At 39.1% G+C, this 17,477-nt stretch overlaps 1 protein-coding gene across 4 annotated transcripts in view; it reads left to right on the forward strand.

Annotated features, from left to right (window-relative positions):
- Positions 1-17,477, forward strand: part of AMN1 (antagonist of mitotic exit network 1 homolog) — a 104,779-nt gene that overhangs the window by 77,073 nt on the left and 10,229 nt on the right. For all 4 annotated transcript variants that reach the window (XM_004771790.3, XM_045073101.1, XM_004771792.3 and 1 more), the window contains 2 exons: positions 6,110-6,166; positions 12,764-12,875. In XM_004771790.3, coding sequence (XP_004771847.1) covers positions 6,110-6,166; positions 12,764-12,875 — 169 coding nt within the window. The remainder of the gene's footprint in view (positions 1-6,109; positions 6,167-12,763; positions 12,876-17,477) is intronic.

A 17,477-nucleotide genomic window follows, 5' to 3' on the forward strand; every position in this document is an offset into this window, starting at 1 on the left:
GTCAAAATTGGTGCCCAAAAGGCACCCAAAATGTGGGGCCCACACTCCTTGGTAGCTAGGGAGACAGTATGTGTGCTCCACTGATTGGATGTCTCCACCTGGCCCAACTCATCCCTGCATTTGGGCTCTTATCTCCACCTGCCCTGACCCACCCTTGTATTTGGGTTCTGTTATCAGGGACTGTTCGACCATATTTTACTGGTTTCCCAGACTTGTTTTCAAGTAAGTTACCCTGGGTGGGGGGCGCAGAGGGCAGGGTCAGTTTAAGTTTTACTGCATAACAACAAAATCACTGTTTAATCCAGATGAAATTGCTCTGGCTAAATAGGCCCTTACATTCCCCCTTTTTCTTTGGAGATTAGTCAAATGCTTGACTTTTCAACTAGTTCTATGTTCTCTTTTTAATGGCTGCCAGACTGTTTTTAATGACTCCAGTGTGATTTACCCAGAAACAGGATTCCTTTCCTAGGGCTACACAGAGCCCCCCCTTTTCTAGAAATAGTTATGTCAAGCCCTAATTGTCTATATTTCCCACCTATACTTTAACAATAAGAGCAACAATGAACTCAGTGAACTCATTGTTTTTGAGTCTTAGCTTTAGTCCACAGTCGGCAGGGTCCATTGGCAGTGGCATCCATCTCTGGGGGGGGGGGGCATCCTCATCCTCGGCTCATTTTACGTGACCTGCATGAACCCAGGCCCCAATGCCTTCTACTTTTATTGCCGTGGGGGTGGTCAGGATGACAGTAAACAGTCCCTTCCAGCGAGGCTCCAAGTTTCCCACTTGGTGGTGGCATATAAAAACCAAGTCCCTGGGTTGATAAGGACGTGGATCCACCTCTGTCTCCATCTCAGTGTGGGCAGTTCAGATTCCTGCATGGGCTAGACAGACTTTAATGCCTGCAGTGACTGGAGTACAGACTGATCAGTCATTTCTGCTAGGGCAACCTCTTAAAGCCAAGGGAAGAGCGGTGGGGGGTGTGTCTTCCAAACATTATTTCAAATGGGGTCACCTTGTTTAAGTAGGGTGTACATCATGCCCTGAGGAGGGCGAAAGGAAGGAGATCCACCCATCCACCACTAGTCTCCAGAATTAGCTTTGTCAAGGTCTCTTAATTTAAGAGTCCTGTTCATTCTCTCTACTTGCCTGGAGCTCTGGGGCGGGTAGGCACAATGGAGTTTCCAATTAGTGCCCATGGCATTGGCAATGCCTGTGAAATTGAACTCACAAATGCAGGGCTGTTGTCTGACCCCAATCACAAGAGGTAACCTAAACCTCTAGTAGCTTTTTGGCTACCACTCCTGCCATCTCATATTTGGCAGAGAAAGCTTCTACCCAGCCTACTGTTCGAATAGATGTTGGCGGTCTTACCCTTGGCCATCTGCAGTGCCTTGGTGAGTGCAATCAGCTCCGCTTTTTTTGCATGGAGGTTCTGTGTGGCAGGGCCACCATCCAGAGTTCCTGCTCAGGAGAAACCACCACAGCCCCTGCATACCTCTTTCCATTGACCATGTAGCTATTCCTGTCTATGAACAGAGTCATCTCTGCATCCAGGAGGGGATTCTCTGAGATCTGGCCTTATTCCTGTGACCTGGGTTAGGACCTCCCCCAGTCATGTGGGTGGTCATCCAGCTCCTCTAGCAGCAACGTGGCTGGATTTAGTACTGCTGGGGGCCAGAAAGTCACTTTTGGTTCATTGAGGAGGAGGGCCTGATACCCCGTCACTCAGGCATTTGTCATCCACCAGTCTGGTAGAGTCCGGAGAAGGCCATCCATAGTACGAGTGGGGTCAAGATGAGATTTTGACCTGAAGTCAATTTACTTTCATCCTTGACCAAGAGGGCCATGGCAGCAATTATACAGAGGCAAGGGGGGAACCCAGCCACGACTGGATCTAGTTTCTTGCTAAGATAAGCTACTGGCCTTTGCCAAGGCCCCAGAGTCTGAGTCAAAACTCCTTTGGCCACCCCTGCCTTTTCATCCACATACAAGTGGAAGGGTTTGGTAACATCTGGGATGACCACTGCTGGGGCACTTGGTAAGGCTGTTTGTAACTCCCGAAATGCTCCTTCTGGCCCAGGTGTCCACTCTATCATAGTGAGTCCTCCCTGAGTCACTTCATAGAGAGGTTGGGCAATTTCCATGAACTACGGTATCCACAGCCAGCAGTGGCCCATTGTCCCAAGAAACTCCCTCGGGGCGTGGTGGGGTGGGGGTATTGGGTCATCACCTGTTTCCTGGACTCAGACAGTGAATGCACTCCCCTGTGGAGATCAAAGCCAAAATAACTGGCGTGGCTCTGACAAAGCTGTGCTTTCATTGCTGACACCCGATAACTTTTTCATGCAGAGTCTGTAAGAGAGCTTTCGTGACTCATAGTCCTCAACAGCTATTTCTGCTATTCCCACTAACTCAGTCAGATTCTTCCCTTCAAATCTTTCAATTTTCTGAAGTTTCCTCCTTATATCTGGGGCTGACTGACTGGCAAAGACAAGATTGCCTAAACAAGCTATTGTGCAACCTCTCTGTAGTTTACCTTCAGAGTTGTCTAGCTTAGGTAAACAAATATTTAAAGACAGCCAAATCTAGAATTTAATAGCCCTAAAGTTGTTTTATTAAAACATAATTTTTCTCTCTAAAATAACCCTCATTTCCAAAGATAGCCAAATCAGGACTAATTTATTTGAAAAACAAGTCCAGTTTTAACTTGGCCTAATTATTTACATAAGCTCAGCAAGAACAGTGAGTGATCATATAGATCTTTTAGAATCTGCTTTGCTGGAACTTCAAAGTTCCAGCAAAGGAATCTCTAGGTTGAACTTTTAGTAGCCTCTCCAGGCCAGAAGGCAAGTCACATACTTGCCATCAAGCATGCCTGCAGTACCTGTCAGATTTGGGTGAATTTCTCTTCCTGAGGTCCCCAAAGTATCCTGAGGTTCCTGTACCTGCCAGGAAGTGACATTCTTTACTCAACTGGTGAGGCTGCTGGGAACTTTGTAAGCAAGGTATCAGGCCAACAGTTCCAAAGGGCTTTATGGCTCCAGGTTTTATAAAGTCGACCTTAGTTCCTTTAAGCTGTCTGGTCATATGTGAATCTTTTTAAAATATGACATTCCAGTCAAAGCCTTGGTAAAATAACCAGTGTTCCTAATGGTGTCCTGTTATAAGGAGAACAGATTCTTATTGAACTTATGCAAATGACTGGTTGCCAGGGAAGAAAGAATACTTGCTGAGACCTTTTGAGTTTTAGATAGTTCAGATAGAGAGAAAACAAATCAATGCCTTGATTTGTTTATGAATGAATACTTTTACATCTCTGTAAGTTACAGATAACTTAAGAAAAAGTTTCCCTAGTCTGGAAGAGCAAACATTACAGAACCAGTAATTGTTTAAAATAAGACAAAAAATTAAGAGACACAACATTATAATCTTTCAGTTCATTTAGTCCCATGTTATTAATTCTGGTTTAGTCTGAATGCATCTCTTACTTCTGGAAATTCTTATCCATTTCAGTTACAGGATTTCAACAGATCAAAGACCTGTATTTGTCCTGAAAGTCTCCCATATGAATTCCTTTAAGGTAGAATTCATTTTACAAGAGAATTAAAACAATTACAAATGACAAGAACTCAGAATAGATATGGTTAAATATCAAGTGATGATCCTTACCAAAACATTAAAACTGTAGGAAATGTATAGAACCTCTAGAGTAGTTACAGCATTTACCCAAATGTAACCCAAGGTTTATCATTGGTTTAGTAGTACTTCCTGAGTAACTTAGCATATCAAGGAAAAGCCTTATGAGTAAAAGAGATCTCATTTACAATCCTGGGCAGGCAAAGAGAAAAGCATTTACATTTTCTTAGAAACATCTCAATCTCTAATGAAGACTAAATATTAACCAATTGTGAACTGTTACAACAATTCTTAGAAGGCAAATTTATGGATCAGTTAAGCACAAAACATGTTTACCAACAGATTTCAAAAGCACAAACCTAGTTCTAGCAACCAGTGATCTAGCATTTTATCCCATTTGGTTAAGACCTAGAGGTCCAACAAATTTAATTCCATTTGTCATCCAAGCAAAACTTTAAAGTTTCAGGTTACCAAAGACTTTGAAAGCTACTTTAACAATTACCCATTAAAACTTTGAGACAGACAATTGACCATCAGTTTTAGTCATCTCTTCGCTAACAGATTTCAACAAATAATACGAGCTTATTTGACCCTCAGTAAACTCTGATTGAAGTTTCACATTTACTGCTGTTAACTCAAAAGACATGTTCATCCTAATTAAAACAACAAACTTAACTTAGTTCAAATACTGATTTACGTTCCACATGGGCCCACTCCACTTCGAATGGAAGACACGGGTGGGAAGATCTGGAGTGAGGGGGTGTTAGGTCCAGGGGGTGCTCTCCTTGTTTCCTTACAGTGAAGAGAAAAGGAGCCATGGTGCAGGAAGCACCGAGGATGGTCTAGGGGCCAGTTATGCAGGCCGCACCCAAGTTGGTGCGGAAACAGAATGGGAGACAGAAGAACAAAGTGCCACCAGAAGGCTGAGAAAGGTTCCCAGTTTTAGAGCTCATCAGCTCCAACAGATGAGCAGATGCCATACCTTCCCGCCAGCAAGGAGGGAGGGACTAGGCAGTCCATGTCGGGCCAGAGAAGGCAAGGAATTTCCCCAAAACAAAGGGAGTTTCAGCAGCTGCTTGGGAATATTTCTTACAGTCTCTGTCTCGAGTTAGACTAACCACAGTTGGCTCCAGTTATAGCCATTAACACAAGAAATGAGAAAGGGAGAAGACCCACATCTATTAGGAGGAATGGAGAGATGAAAGTCAGAGTCCCATTACTCTTTGCTTGCCCCATTTCTTCAAACACAACAAACAACACAACAGACAAAATAAGACAAGACAAAGACAACCACAGACCCAGCGGCCCTTACCCAGAACTTGCCACTGGTGGGGATTTTCTCAGTCCCCTACAAACACTCGCTAGTGGGGATTTTCTTGGTCCCCTACTAACATAACGAGCAACACAACAGACAACAAAAAGACAATACAGAGACAACTTCAGGCCCAGCAGCCAGTGGGGATTTTCTTGGTCTCCTGCAAACACCTGCTGGTGGGGATTTTCTTGGTCCTCTGACCGCCTAGGGGGACTTGAACTGCTGGTGATCTACCAGAAGAGGGATGGGGCATCCCTGCATCCACTCCAGCCCTGGGAAGCAATGCTGTGTCCACCTTCTCCCCAGTGGGCTATACCCTGGAGTCCTCAACCAGACAGACAGACTGGATCTCACAGAATAAAATCTTGAGATCTTACCTCCAGAGGCTTTTCCCAGAAATTCTGATGCTGGCTCAGTTCTTGTTGTTTGATCCCAGACGAGCCCCCATATGTTAGGGTCCTTGATCAAAGGAGCGAGACTGATATAAAGTAAAGGTCAAACAAAGATTTATTTTGCACTAAGCATCGAGAATCAAACCGACCAGCCTCACAGGCTAACTTTTATAGAGAAAAGGCCATGTGGTTGAGCCTGGCCACACACAGGTGGCCAGTGAGATTGCAACACAAAGAGAAAGCTGCACAGTCATGCTAGGTCACACACGAGTGGCCAATTGAATTACAAGTCGCCCCATAGTAGCTATTTGAACTAGCCTATTACCTTGATAAGAATTGGCACCCAAAAGGCACCCAAAATGTGGGGCCCACACTCCTTGGTAGCTAGGGAGACAGTATGTGTGCTCCACTGATTGGATGTCTCCACCTGGCCCGACTCATCCCTGCATTTAGGCTCTGTTATCTCCACCTGCGCTGACCCACCCTTGTATTTGGGCTCTGTTATCAGGGACTGGTCGGCCATTTTTACTGGTTTCCCAGACTTGTTTTTAAGTAAGTTTCCCTGGGGGGCTGGGGGAACAGGGACAGTTTAAGTTTTACTGCATAACAACAAAATCACTGTTTAACCCAGATGAAATTGCTCTGGTTAAATAGGTCCTTACAATGGGAGGCAACAAGACTATATATAAATGATTAATAATATTTAGAAAATTTTACTTTCATCTTTCTCATTTATGTAGCATGTTGCTTGTATTCTTTGCTTAGGTATCTGATGATGGTGTGATTGCGCTTGTTAACGGATCTTGTGCCAAGAAATTAGAGGTAATTTTAAGATATCTATAAATTTGATGCAAAACAAATTTTTATTTTATCCTCAGAAATTGCTTTTTGAATGAAGAGAGAAACCAGTGCCTTATTATCAATAGGTATTTCCATGACGTTTTTTGGGTTTGGTTTGGTTTGGTTTGGTTTTTGCCTCTAACTTTTTATTTCCAGAGTGGTGAGAAACTGGTAAAGTTAGGAGGTAAAGCATGCTCTAAATAAAAAACCATTTTATATCCAGTGAAAGTTCCCATTTTCCAGAAGTTTTAGCTTCTAACACATTGAAGGATAGTCTTATTATAGTAATGATTATGAAAATTCATCACTAAAGAACATACTTTAGAATTTTCATTACCAGGACTATTTAGTGGTTTGCCATTCTATTTTCTTAATATACGTGGAGGGATCCAGTATATACCTCTCATGTAAAAATTATTTTGAGCTAAAGATGTTTAAGAATCAACAGATGTAAAAAACAAGCTTTGTCTAAAATGCTCTCCCTCCATCTTCCTAAAACCAGAGCATTCCAAAAGATTCAGCTACCATCAAACTCCCTTCAAGGAAGACTACCCCATCCCAGGGAAGATCTCTCCTATCATTGGAGGAATCAGATGAGAGATGACATAAAAGAAAATTGTCAAAAGACTATCACACCTCCCATTTACTCTCTAAAGGCCCACTTTGTTTTCCCTAAAAGTCTTCTGTTTTTCTCTAAGTGTCCTTTCTCCCCCCTCCCTTTTCCTATTAAGCTGACCTATAAACCCTGTATTGTAGCCATTTCTTTGAGCTTTCTTTGTGAGCTCATGTGTGACCAAACTTGCCTATTCTCTTGCTTTTGCCATTTTAATTCATGGGCTCCCAAAGATAGAACCCAAGAGAATTTAAGAGGAAAAAGGTTTTCCTCCCCAACAGCCACATTGTATAGCTCTTTAAGAAGATCCTAAATTAGTGTTCAGGCCTTCCATTTGGTGACTGATGTGGCACCCAAGATCTGCTTCTAATTAAGAAGCCTTTTACCCCAGGATTTTGGTTTCTTCCTTTCCCAGTTGTAGTGAGGTTTTTAGTCTTATTCAATATAGATATGCTTTTTAATGATAACCCACATCAGGGGTGGCTGGGTGTTCAGTCGGTTAAGCAATTAAGCATCTGCCTTCAGTTCAGGTCATGATCTCAGGATCCTGGGATCCAGCCCCATGTGGGCTCCCTGCTCAGTGGGGAGTCTGCTTTTCCCTCTCCCTCTGCCCCTCCCTCCTGCTCCTGTTCTCCCTCTCTCTCAAATAAATAAAATATTTAAAAAAAAGCCACTTCAAATTCTTTTGGGAAGAAAACAGGCTATAAATGAATTATAAATGTTAACAATAACTAACATAAAAGAATAGCAGTGCTGTGTTTTTGCTAAAATATTTCTCCTTGAGTTATTGCCCAGAGACAATTTTTTATCCTTTTATATCTACATCCTGCATTTATTTATGTATGTCTATATAGCATATATATTTTACAAGTATTTTGATTAAGACATTACCATATTTTCTTATACTGAGTTCCACATACCAATTTGCATCCTTACTATAGGGGCAATAAACTCTGCCATAATGTTTACTGTTTGAAATACTAACATTGGTTAGGCACTAACTATATTCCAGCCTCCAAACTTACTATTGCTTTATATTCATTAGGTTATTTAATTCTTATAGTAACATTATCTTATAATCATCATTTTTAATAAAGTTCCCAAACAGTTAACATAGTTTATCTTTCCCTAATAAAACCACCAGGAAATTAGTTGTCATGCAGTGATAGGAAACACACCAACATATTTACTTCAGCATTTTAAAATTAGGAGCACCAACCTAAGCAGACTTAGAAAAAAGATTCAGTTACCAGTAAGTGTTGGCGATTATATTGCCATATCATTGTATTTTTATTTTTTCAATTTTCCAAATCTTATTTCTGTTAGTGCCAAAACATTTCAATGGAAATCTCTCTAAACTTTATTGACTTAATTTCTTCCTTAAACAGAGTAAATATATTTTAACCTTTGTCTCATAGCATCTAGTATTTTTGTGACCACAATTTCTGACTCACATTGAAATACAAAATTTTTCATCTTTTTTACTGACTTTTCTGGACAATGTGTAGTCCTTTGTTTTATCACATGCTCTGTTTTAATCTCTTGCTTTTCATATGTTCTGTTCCTGAAAATTATATTACCAGTGTTGCTTAATTGCTTATAGCTTGAAAATAAATTCAATTAAAAGTCTAAGTACCTCAGGACACCCAGCTGGCTCAGTCAGTAGAACATGCAACTCTTGATCTTGGGGTTATGAGTTTGAGCCCCATGTTGGGGGAAAAGTTTACTTAATCATAATAAAAAAAAGTCTAAGGACCTCTCCTAAAGATTGATAAATACATGAACATGTTATAACATTTATTGAATGGTATGATTATTTCTGAAATTTCTGTTGATCTGAGTTCCCAGTGGACATAGACCATTTTGTTCATCATTTTATCCCCATGTTTTATTGCAGTTCCAGGCACATGGTAGTCCTTCAGTAAATGTTATCACATTAACTTTATATGATAGTCATTTTATAAATTTCTATAATCTTCATGGTTAGAACCTTATTTGCCTATAGAATTTCATTTGTTCAACAAAGATTTATTAAGTACCTGCTATATTCTAGGCATTGGTACATGAGAGAACAAAATCTGTTCATAGGATGTATCATTCTTTCCTTTTTGTGGTTGTTGGTAATTCAGATTATTTTCAGTTTTTAGCCATTAGAAATAATCATATGTTGGGGTTTATTTTTTTTTCTTCCATTGCTGTAATAAACTCCAAAAAACAGAACAAGTGGATAAATAGGTATGGCTACTTTAATGGTCCTAAATTCATATTGTAAAATTGGTTCCCATGAAGGTTATGCTGTGAATTCACAATTTTGCCAAGACCCAGTTTGAGGCATTGCATCTTTTTTTATTCCTTAATATATTTTAAATGTTCAACACTATTCTTTCCATCTATTCTCAAATTGTATTTGTTTGTCTATAGCCTTTGTCAATTTATATCATAGGACATGTTTGCCAATTTATAACAAGATGGTTTTTTCCTCAGTTTTTATGAGTTTTCAATATACTCAGGTTTCCTTTATTTGTGAGATTGATTATACTATATATAACCAACTTCATATCAACTTCTCAGGAGGAAAAATATTAATACCATAAAATATATATGTCAACTATTAGATAAATCTTACTTCCAGAATTCTTAAAATGTATTTTATTATGGTCCCATATACATAACACAGAACTTACCACTTTAACCAATTTTGTGTACAAGTAGTGGAATTAAGTACATTCACATTGTTGTGCAGCCATAGCCATAATCCTCTCCAGAACTTTTCCTCATCCTACGCTGAAACTCATTACCCATGAAAGAATATCTCTGCATTTTCCCTTCCCCTCAGCCTTTAGCTATTTGTGTTCTACTTTCTTTCCTTTTTTTTCTGTTCTACTTTCTGTCTCTATGAATTTGCTTATTTTTAGATAACTCATATAAATGGACCATACAATATTTGTCTTTTTCTGACTTAATGTCACTTAGCATAATGTTTTCAACGTTTATCTGTGTTGCTGCATGTGTCAGAATTTCATTCCTGGGGTGCCTGGGTGGCTCAGTTGGTTAAGTGTCTGCGTTTAGCTCAGGTCATGGTTTCAGGGTCCTGGGATAGAGTACTGTGTCAGGCTCCCTGTTCAATGTGGAGTCTGCCTCTCCTCCTACCCCTCTCCCTGGCTTGAGTTCTCTCTTTCTCTCTCAAATAAGTAAATAAAATCTTTTTTAAAAATTCCATTCCTTTTATAGCTGTATAATATTTCATTGTGTATAATATGTTGTATTCATATATATATGCACATATGTATATATGTTTATATAAGTTTGTTTATATGTACATGCTTATGTGTCTGTATGTATATACATAAACATTTTGTTTATCCATTCATCTTTCAATATTTGTTTCTACCTTTTTACTATCATGAATACTCCTTCTATGAGCATAGGTATACAAAAGTCTGTTCCAGTTCCTGATTTCGGTTCTTTGGATATATACCTAGAAGTGAAATAGCTGGATTATATGGTAATGCTATGTTTAATTTTTTAAGGAACTGTTATCACAGTGGCTGTACCATTTTACAATGCCACAGTGCAGAAGGATGCCAAATTAGACCATCAAATGAGGGAAGCATGAAAAAGAACAGAAAGTAATATAACACAAACCTGTGGACCAGCTGCTTAAATTTTAACATTTTCTGTACTTACTTCAGTTCCTCATTAAAAATTATGTTACATGTAAAGCTCCCCACACATTTTTTCTCCCTTACCTCCTTCAAAGTAACCATGTTCTAAAGACAGCTGTGTATTTTCCCTTGTATGTTTGCATACTTTACCTATATATGGATAAACACATAGAGATAGGGATTCATAAAACAAGATGAAGTGTTGTCTTATGTCTTAAACTTTCACATAATAGTTTTATAATATATATGTTCTATTACAGTTTGCTTTTCATTCAAAATTATGTTTAATTTTTCAAGCTTTATTAAGATATAATTTGCATGCAATAAAGTTTACCCATTTTAAGTGTACAGTTTGATGAATTTTGGTAATTGTTACACAGCTTTTAACCACCACCACAATTAGGTATAAAACATTTCCATCACCCTATGATGTTTTCTCCCATCCCTTGCCTCCATCCCCAGGCAACCAGTGATTTACTTTGTCATTATAGCTTTTTTTTTTTTTTTAAAGATTTTATTTATTCATTTGACAGAGAGAGAGAGAGTACAAGCAGGGGAGCATCAAGCAGAGTGGGAGGGAGAAGCAGGCTCTCTGCTGAGTCAGGAGCCGCATGTGGGACTCAATCCCACGACCCTGGGATCACAACCTGAGCTGAAGGCAGCCGCTTAACGCACAGAGCTACATAGGTCTCCCTGTCATTATAGTTTTAAAGTTTCTAGAATTCCATTCTAGAAATGGAGTCATGCAATGCACAGTTTTTTTGGTTTTTACTTTTTTCTTTTAATTCTTTCACTTAGCACATTGTTTTTGAGATTCATTCATGTTGTTGCATGTGTTAGTATTTCATTCCTTTTATTTATTTGTTCATTTTGCTGAGTAATATTCCATAGTGTGGATATGACACAGTTTGTTCAGACATTCCCCATTTGATGGACAATTGGGTGGTTCTAATTTTGGACTGTTATGAATACTACTGCAAAAATTTGCATACAAGGGGTGCCTGGGTGGCTCAGTGGGTTAAAGTCTCTGCCTTCGGCTCAGGTCATGATCCCACATCCTGGGATTGAGCCCCGCATTGGGCTCTCTGCTCAGCAGGGAGCCTGCTTCCCCCTCTCTCTCTGCCTGCCTCTGCCGATTTGTGACCTCTTTCTCTGTCAAATAAATAAATAAAATCTTTTTTAAAAAATTGCATACAAGTCTTTGTGTAGACTTACATTTTTATTTTTCTTGGGTAAACACCTAGGGGTGGGTGTTTACTGGGTAGCTCAGTCGTTAAGTGTCTACCTTCAGGTCATGATCCTAGGGTCCTGGGATTGAATCCTCCATCAGGCTCCCTGCTCAGCAGGAAGCCTGCTTCTCCCTCTTCCACTCCCCCTGCTTATGTTTCCTCCTTGCTGTATTTCTCTCTGTCAAGTAAATAAATAAAATCTTAAAAAAAAAAACAAAACACCCAGGAATGGGATTGCTGGGTCTATAGTAAGTACACATTTAGCTTTAAAAGATATGACTGTACTATTTGAGATTTATGTCTATTAATACAAGTAGATATTTTTCGTTTTAACTGTTTCATCTGTTCCATTAATAAACTAACATTTGTTTACCATTGTCCACTTTTTTATTATTATAAATAATATTAAAATGAGCACATTTATAAATTGTTTCCTTGGGTACATATACAGGAGTTACTCTGTGTATAGTATACATTTTCAATTAGAACTGCTGGGTTCTGGGATATACTTATTTTTAGTTTTAATAGATTTTGCCATATTGCTTTATAAAATGGTTGGGGGCTTAAATTTTAAGTCATCTCTACTTTATAAATTATTGCATACTTTTCATTAGTCCTTTCTATAGAATGTTTCTTGCAAATAGACAACTTGGTTCTTTTTGTTCGTTTTTGTTTTTTAAAGATGTTTTTATTTATATATTTGAGAGAGAGAGAGAAAGAGATCATGAGCACAGAGGGAGAGGAAGGGGAAGAAGCAGACCTCCCCACTGAGCAGAGAGCCTAACAATGTGGGGCTTGATCCCAGGACCCTGAGCTGAAGGCAGATGCTTAACTGACTGACCCACCCAGGAACCCCAGTTTGTTGTTTTTTAAGTTTTATTTATTTGAGTGATCTCTACACCCAACATGGGGCTCAAACCCATGACCTCAAGATCAAGAGTCTCATGCTCCTCCAACTGAGCCAGCCAGGCACCCCCAGTTCTTTTTGTATCAAGTATTGCCCATGCTTTTTCATGCTGTCATCACAAATCTGTTTTTTTCTTTTGACTATCCTTTCTTTATTTTTAAATAGGAGATTCATATGGGACACTGTGTGAATCTGACTGATGAGGCTGTAGAAGCTGTCCTCACTTGCTGTCCTCAGATACGTATATTACTCTTCCACGGATGCCCCCTAATAACAGGTTAGTATGATAGACTGGGTGGGTTCAAATCCTGGCTTCATCTTTTAGTAACTGTGTGATCTCAAGTAAACTATTCAACCCATTCCATTTTTCAGTTTTATCTGGAAGATGGATATATTAGCAGTACCTACCTCATAAGCTTAGTCATGATAATTATCTGGCAGCACCTTATATGGTGGCTAGCCCATAGTGATAACTCAATAAATACTAGTCATGATGATGATGGTAATGGTCTTGATATTAAACATGATGTTTTACATAGACAAAAAAAAATCAGACTTATTCTATTACATCTATCAAATATGCTAAATGACCTGTTGGCTCTAATCTCATCAAACTATAGCCATTAATACTCAGATCAATTTGGACTCTTTGGCTAAGTGATACATACTTCACTGAAGGAGAACAAAGTAGTCACAGCCCATTCGACCTGCATAAGGGACATGATACTGGAAATAAAAAGTGCAGCATAGGGCATATAGCCAATGATGTTGTATGGTAACAGGTGGTAGCTGCATTTGTGGTAAGCATAGCATAACATATTGAGAACAATTTGGATTCTTAAGCTAATATGATACTTCACTGAAGGAGAACAAAGTAGTCACAGCCCATTTGTTCTGTGTAAGAGCCATGATACTAGAGATAAAAGGTACTGCATAGGGAATATAACCAGTGATATTGTTGTATGGTGACAGATGGTAGCTACATCTGTGGTGAGGATAGCATAACATAGATGTTGAATCACTATATTGTACACCTGAAACTAATATTATATTGCATATCAACTATACTCAGAAAAAAATTTTTTTTTTATATTTTCATTTATTTGTCAGAGAGAGAGAGAGAAAGAGTGCGAGCACAGGCAGACAGAGTCGCAGGCAGAGACAGAAGGAGAAGCAGGCTCCCTGCCGAGCAAGGAGCCGATGTGGGACTCGATCCCAGGACACCAGGATCATGACCTGAGCAGAAGGCAGCCACTTAACCAACTGAGCCACCCAGGCGTCCCAGAAAAAAAAAAAAAAATTAAGAAAAAAAGACATCTGGGTGGCTCAGTTCATTAAGTATCCAACTCTTAATCTCAGCTTAAGTCTTGATCTCAGGGTTGTGAGTTCAAGCCATGTGTTGGACTCCATGCTGGGTGTGGAGCCTACTTAAAAAAGAAAGGAAGGAAGGAGAAATAAAAAGAGGAGAGGGAGGGAGGGAGGAAAGGAGGGAGAAAGGAAGGAAGGAAGAAAGAACAAAAAGAAGGACCACTAAAGATAGTAAAAGAAAAGATTTTACCTTTAAAAATATTTTATTACTTATAAGAGCCAATTTATAGGCTTTTATAAGAACATGAATTTTAAAATTGTAAAAATATCATTTTGTGTCATAATTTATATAAAATAATGAATAAAATACTATATTATTGTGGGGAAAAAAGAGCTATGATACTATAAACAACTGTGTCCTGAAACCACATTTTTGCATTATGCCTACAGTGGCCACATACCACAGTATAACCTGTACCTCACTTGTAAGTCAGCACTGATGCCCAGTCCTTCCAGCTCATTTCTCTGATTACAGTCTAAACAGTTACTCCTCTAGGCTGAGTTATGATCCTAGAAGTCCTTTTAACAACCTCTGTTCTTTCTTATGTTTGGACTGTCAGTGTAAACCAAGTACATTGGTATCAGTGACATCTATTATGAAGACTAAATCTTTTGAGCCAAGACATTTCTCAAAAAACTAAAGCCATAAAGGACATTAGAAACTGTTAACAGTGCTTACCTCCAAGGAAAGTTTTTGTTTCAGGGACAAGAGTAGGAAAAACCCTGTACTATATACCCTTTGTATCTTTTGAATTTTCTATCATTGGATGGTTTTATCTATTTAAATTAGTAATAATAATTTAAAGAAAATCACTTAGAACAAGAAAGAGTCATGGGACTGAGTGCAGGGGATTGGTACTTGCATACATTATCCTGGGATTTGTGAAAGGCCAACAGAGGTTCCCTGGTCATCAAACAAGGCAGAAAATTGTATTCTAACCAGTAGGCTCTTATTTTAAGTTAGAGGAGACCACAGTATATAGAATGTAATAAGAGCAATCTTTGATAATCTTTCCAGAATACCAATCAAGATGTGTAAATCTATCCACTGAGCTATGTGTGCATTTGATCAATATATTGAACAGGCAAGGGGTACTTGTAAAGTGATTCTATTTTCTTCACACTACGTTATTACAAATCTGCTCTAAAGAGGTTAATTTTTCCCTACTGCCAGATAAAATCTCAGGTGCCACTGACTTATCTTTCTCAGGTAATTAAAATGTCTTGCCATTCCATGTCACTGAAACCTCTCATTTTAATAATTAAAATGTCTTAGGTCCATGCAGTACTCCAAACTAGCTCAAGTTAGAGCTTTTGCTCCCTCCAGTCAGCTCAGATTTGGCTGCAGTGGGTAAGGGGACGTTGTTGGTTTCTGTATTTTACCATTCCTCACTTCTCTTCTTCCTTCCCCATCTTTCCCATATGGTTTCTGATCCCACAAATGTTAGTACAGGTTGGGACTGGGATAAGTAGGAACAGAGGTACTGGAAGGGAAAGTCTTGACCAATCCTACTGTGATCAGGTGTCAGCACTCCAGGCCTTATGGGTGAGCTGATCTGTCCTCTCTCAGCAGTGGGGCACTTTTGGGGTTCTTCAGGGTCTACTTCCTACCAGCCCCTCATCATTGCATATACCTCCTATTTGCAGTTCTCTTGATTCAAGCCCGTGTGTCTCTTCTAGTTAGTAGCTATTATTTTCTTCTTCTGTCCCCAGGCATGCAACAATATACCTTCAGTCTCTTTCTTCTCAGGTTTCCTAACTTAGCTGGGTTGCTTTCTTGAGCAAAATGTAAGGCAACCCCTTGGCAGCCCTCATATGACCACAAGAAACACATACTTTAGGCAATGACAGTGCAGATATGTCCCAACCTCAGTCTTCTCTTTAGCTTCAGAGACTCTTGCCATAGCCTTTTGCCCTTTAGTTTTCTCAGATGTGGGTCTGATATTAGCATCCTGTGTCCCCCAAGCTCCAAGAGACATATCAGACTCTCCAACCAATCTCCTTAGAGTTTCCTTTCACTAGGCTTGAATGGAAAAGCAAGCACCTCCAATCCTTTTCCCAGAACTCTCTTCAAAGAAATCCTTTCTTCAACTTCCAACTCTCTGTCCCTTCTCACTGTAACACTTTTGTATCTTTGAATGGATGAAGTGCCATGGATTCCAAAATCATATTTCAGCCAAGCATTTGCAAGTCATATACAGGTGGTCTTGAATCTCACTGGAATAAGAGAGTAGCTGGTACCTCTAGTCCTGGAACCTTAGCTGAAATAGTCCTATTTTAATGTTCTGTTATATTTGTCTCAGGACAACTTGGGTGGCAACATATTATAAAATCAACCTTTGCTAATTTTACCTTCATTATCTTTCTGGTTACCCAGTGGACACTCTTCTTTGATATTATCGTCCAAACTCAGTAAGTGGTCATTTCTTAAAGGTTAGTTGCAGTGTGGAAGGTGAAAATATATCAATAAAATTTTTATACACTCACATTACAGTCCACTGCTTTGTCTTGTATTTTGATCAGGTCTTTTACCCATACGTGATTTTGCAATGTCATGCATTGGTAGTTTGGAAAATATTGGTTCTCTTAGTAATATGGATCTTCCAATGTTGACACATTTCATTATAGAAAAAAAAATCACATTTGTTAATACGACCATTGGATAGTTGTCAAGTTCATAATGGCAGCTATAAATTATCCAAAATCCATTTGAAAGCTAAAATTTTATCATTGGCAACAAACAAAGAAAACATTTGTTTTCTTTGAAGTGATAGCCTGAGGTGCCTTGGGTGTCTCAGTTAAGCAGCTGCCTTCTGCTTGGGTTATGATCCAATGGTCCTGGGATTGAGCCCCACATTGGGCGCCCTGCTCAGTGAAGAGGCTGCTTTTCCCTCTCCCTCTGCCTGCCACTCTGCCTACTTGTGCTCTCTATCTCTCTGTCAAATAAATAAATAAAATCTTTAAAAGAATTATTTGAAGTAACAGGCTCATATTGCTCTTTTTCAGGAATAATCTGTGCTGGCTAGGAAGTGCGTGGGGAGACAGGGTAACCGGGTGACGGACATTAAGGAGGGCACTTGATGTAATGTGCAGTGGTTGTTACATGAAACTGATGAATCACTAAATTCTACCTCTGAAACTAATAATACAGTCTATGTTGATTAATTTAGTAAAAAAAAAAAAAAAAAAAGAAATAGTCTGATAAGTACCCAAGTCTGAACAACCTTTGGTTGTCAGCTGTCCTTTCAAGTAAAAATGATGTTCCATGAATAAAGTGACTATCCTAGCTCACAACCCTAAAAGGGTTTCAGACTGTAGGATCTATAGACCACACTTTGAGAACCATTGCTTTATAGTAAAGAACAATTACCAGTTAACTTTAGCAGTTAGAGCAGGAACACACTATCCCTTTTGGATCAATTCTTATATTATCATGTGGCTTTACTAGAAGTGAAAGTACACCTTAAGATGACAGGAGTTCAAAATACTTGGAAAGAATAACAGTAGTTTT

Source organism: Mustela putorius, unplaced genomic scaffold (genome assembly GCF_011764305.1).
Source record: "Mustela putorius furo isolate JIRA1106 unplaced genomic scaffold, ASM1176430v1.1 tig00537227_pilon_pilon_pilon, whole genome shotgun sequence".
Taxonomy (NCBI): Eukaryota; Metazoa; Chordata; class Mammalia; order Carnivora; family Mustelidae; genus Mustela; species Mustela putorius.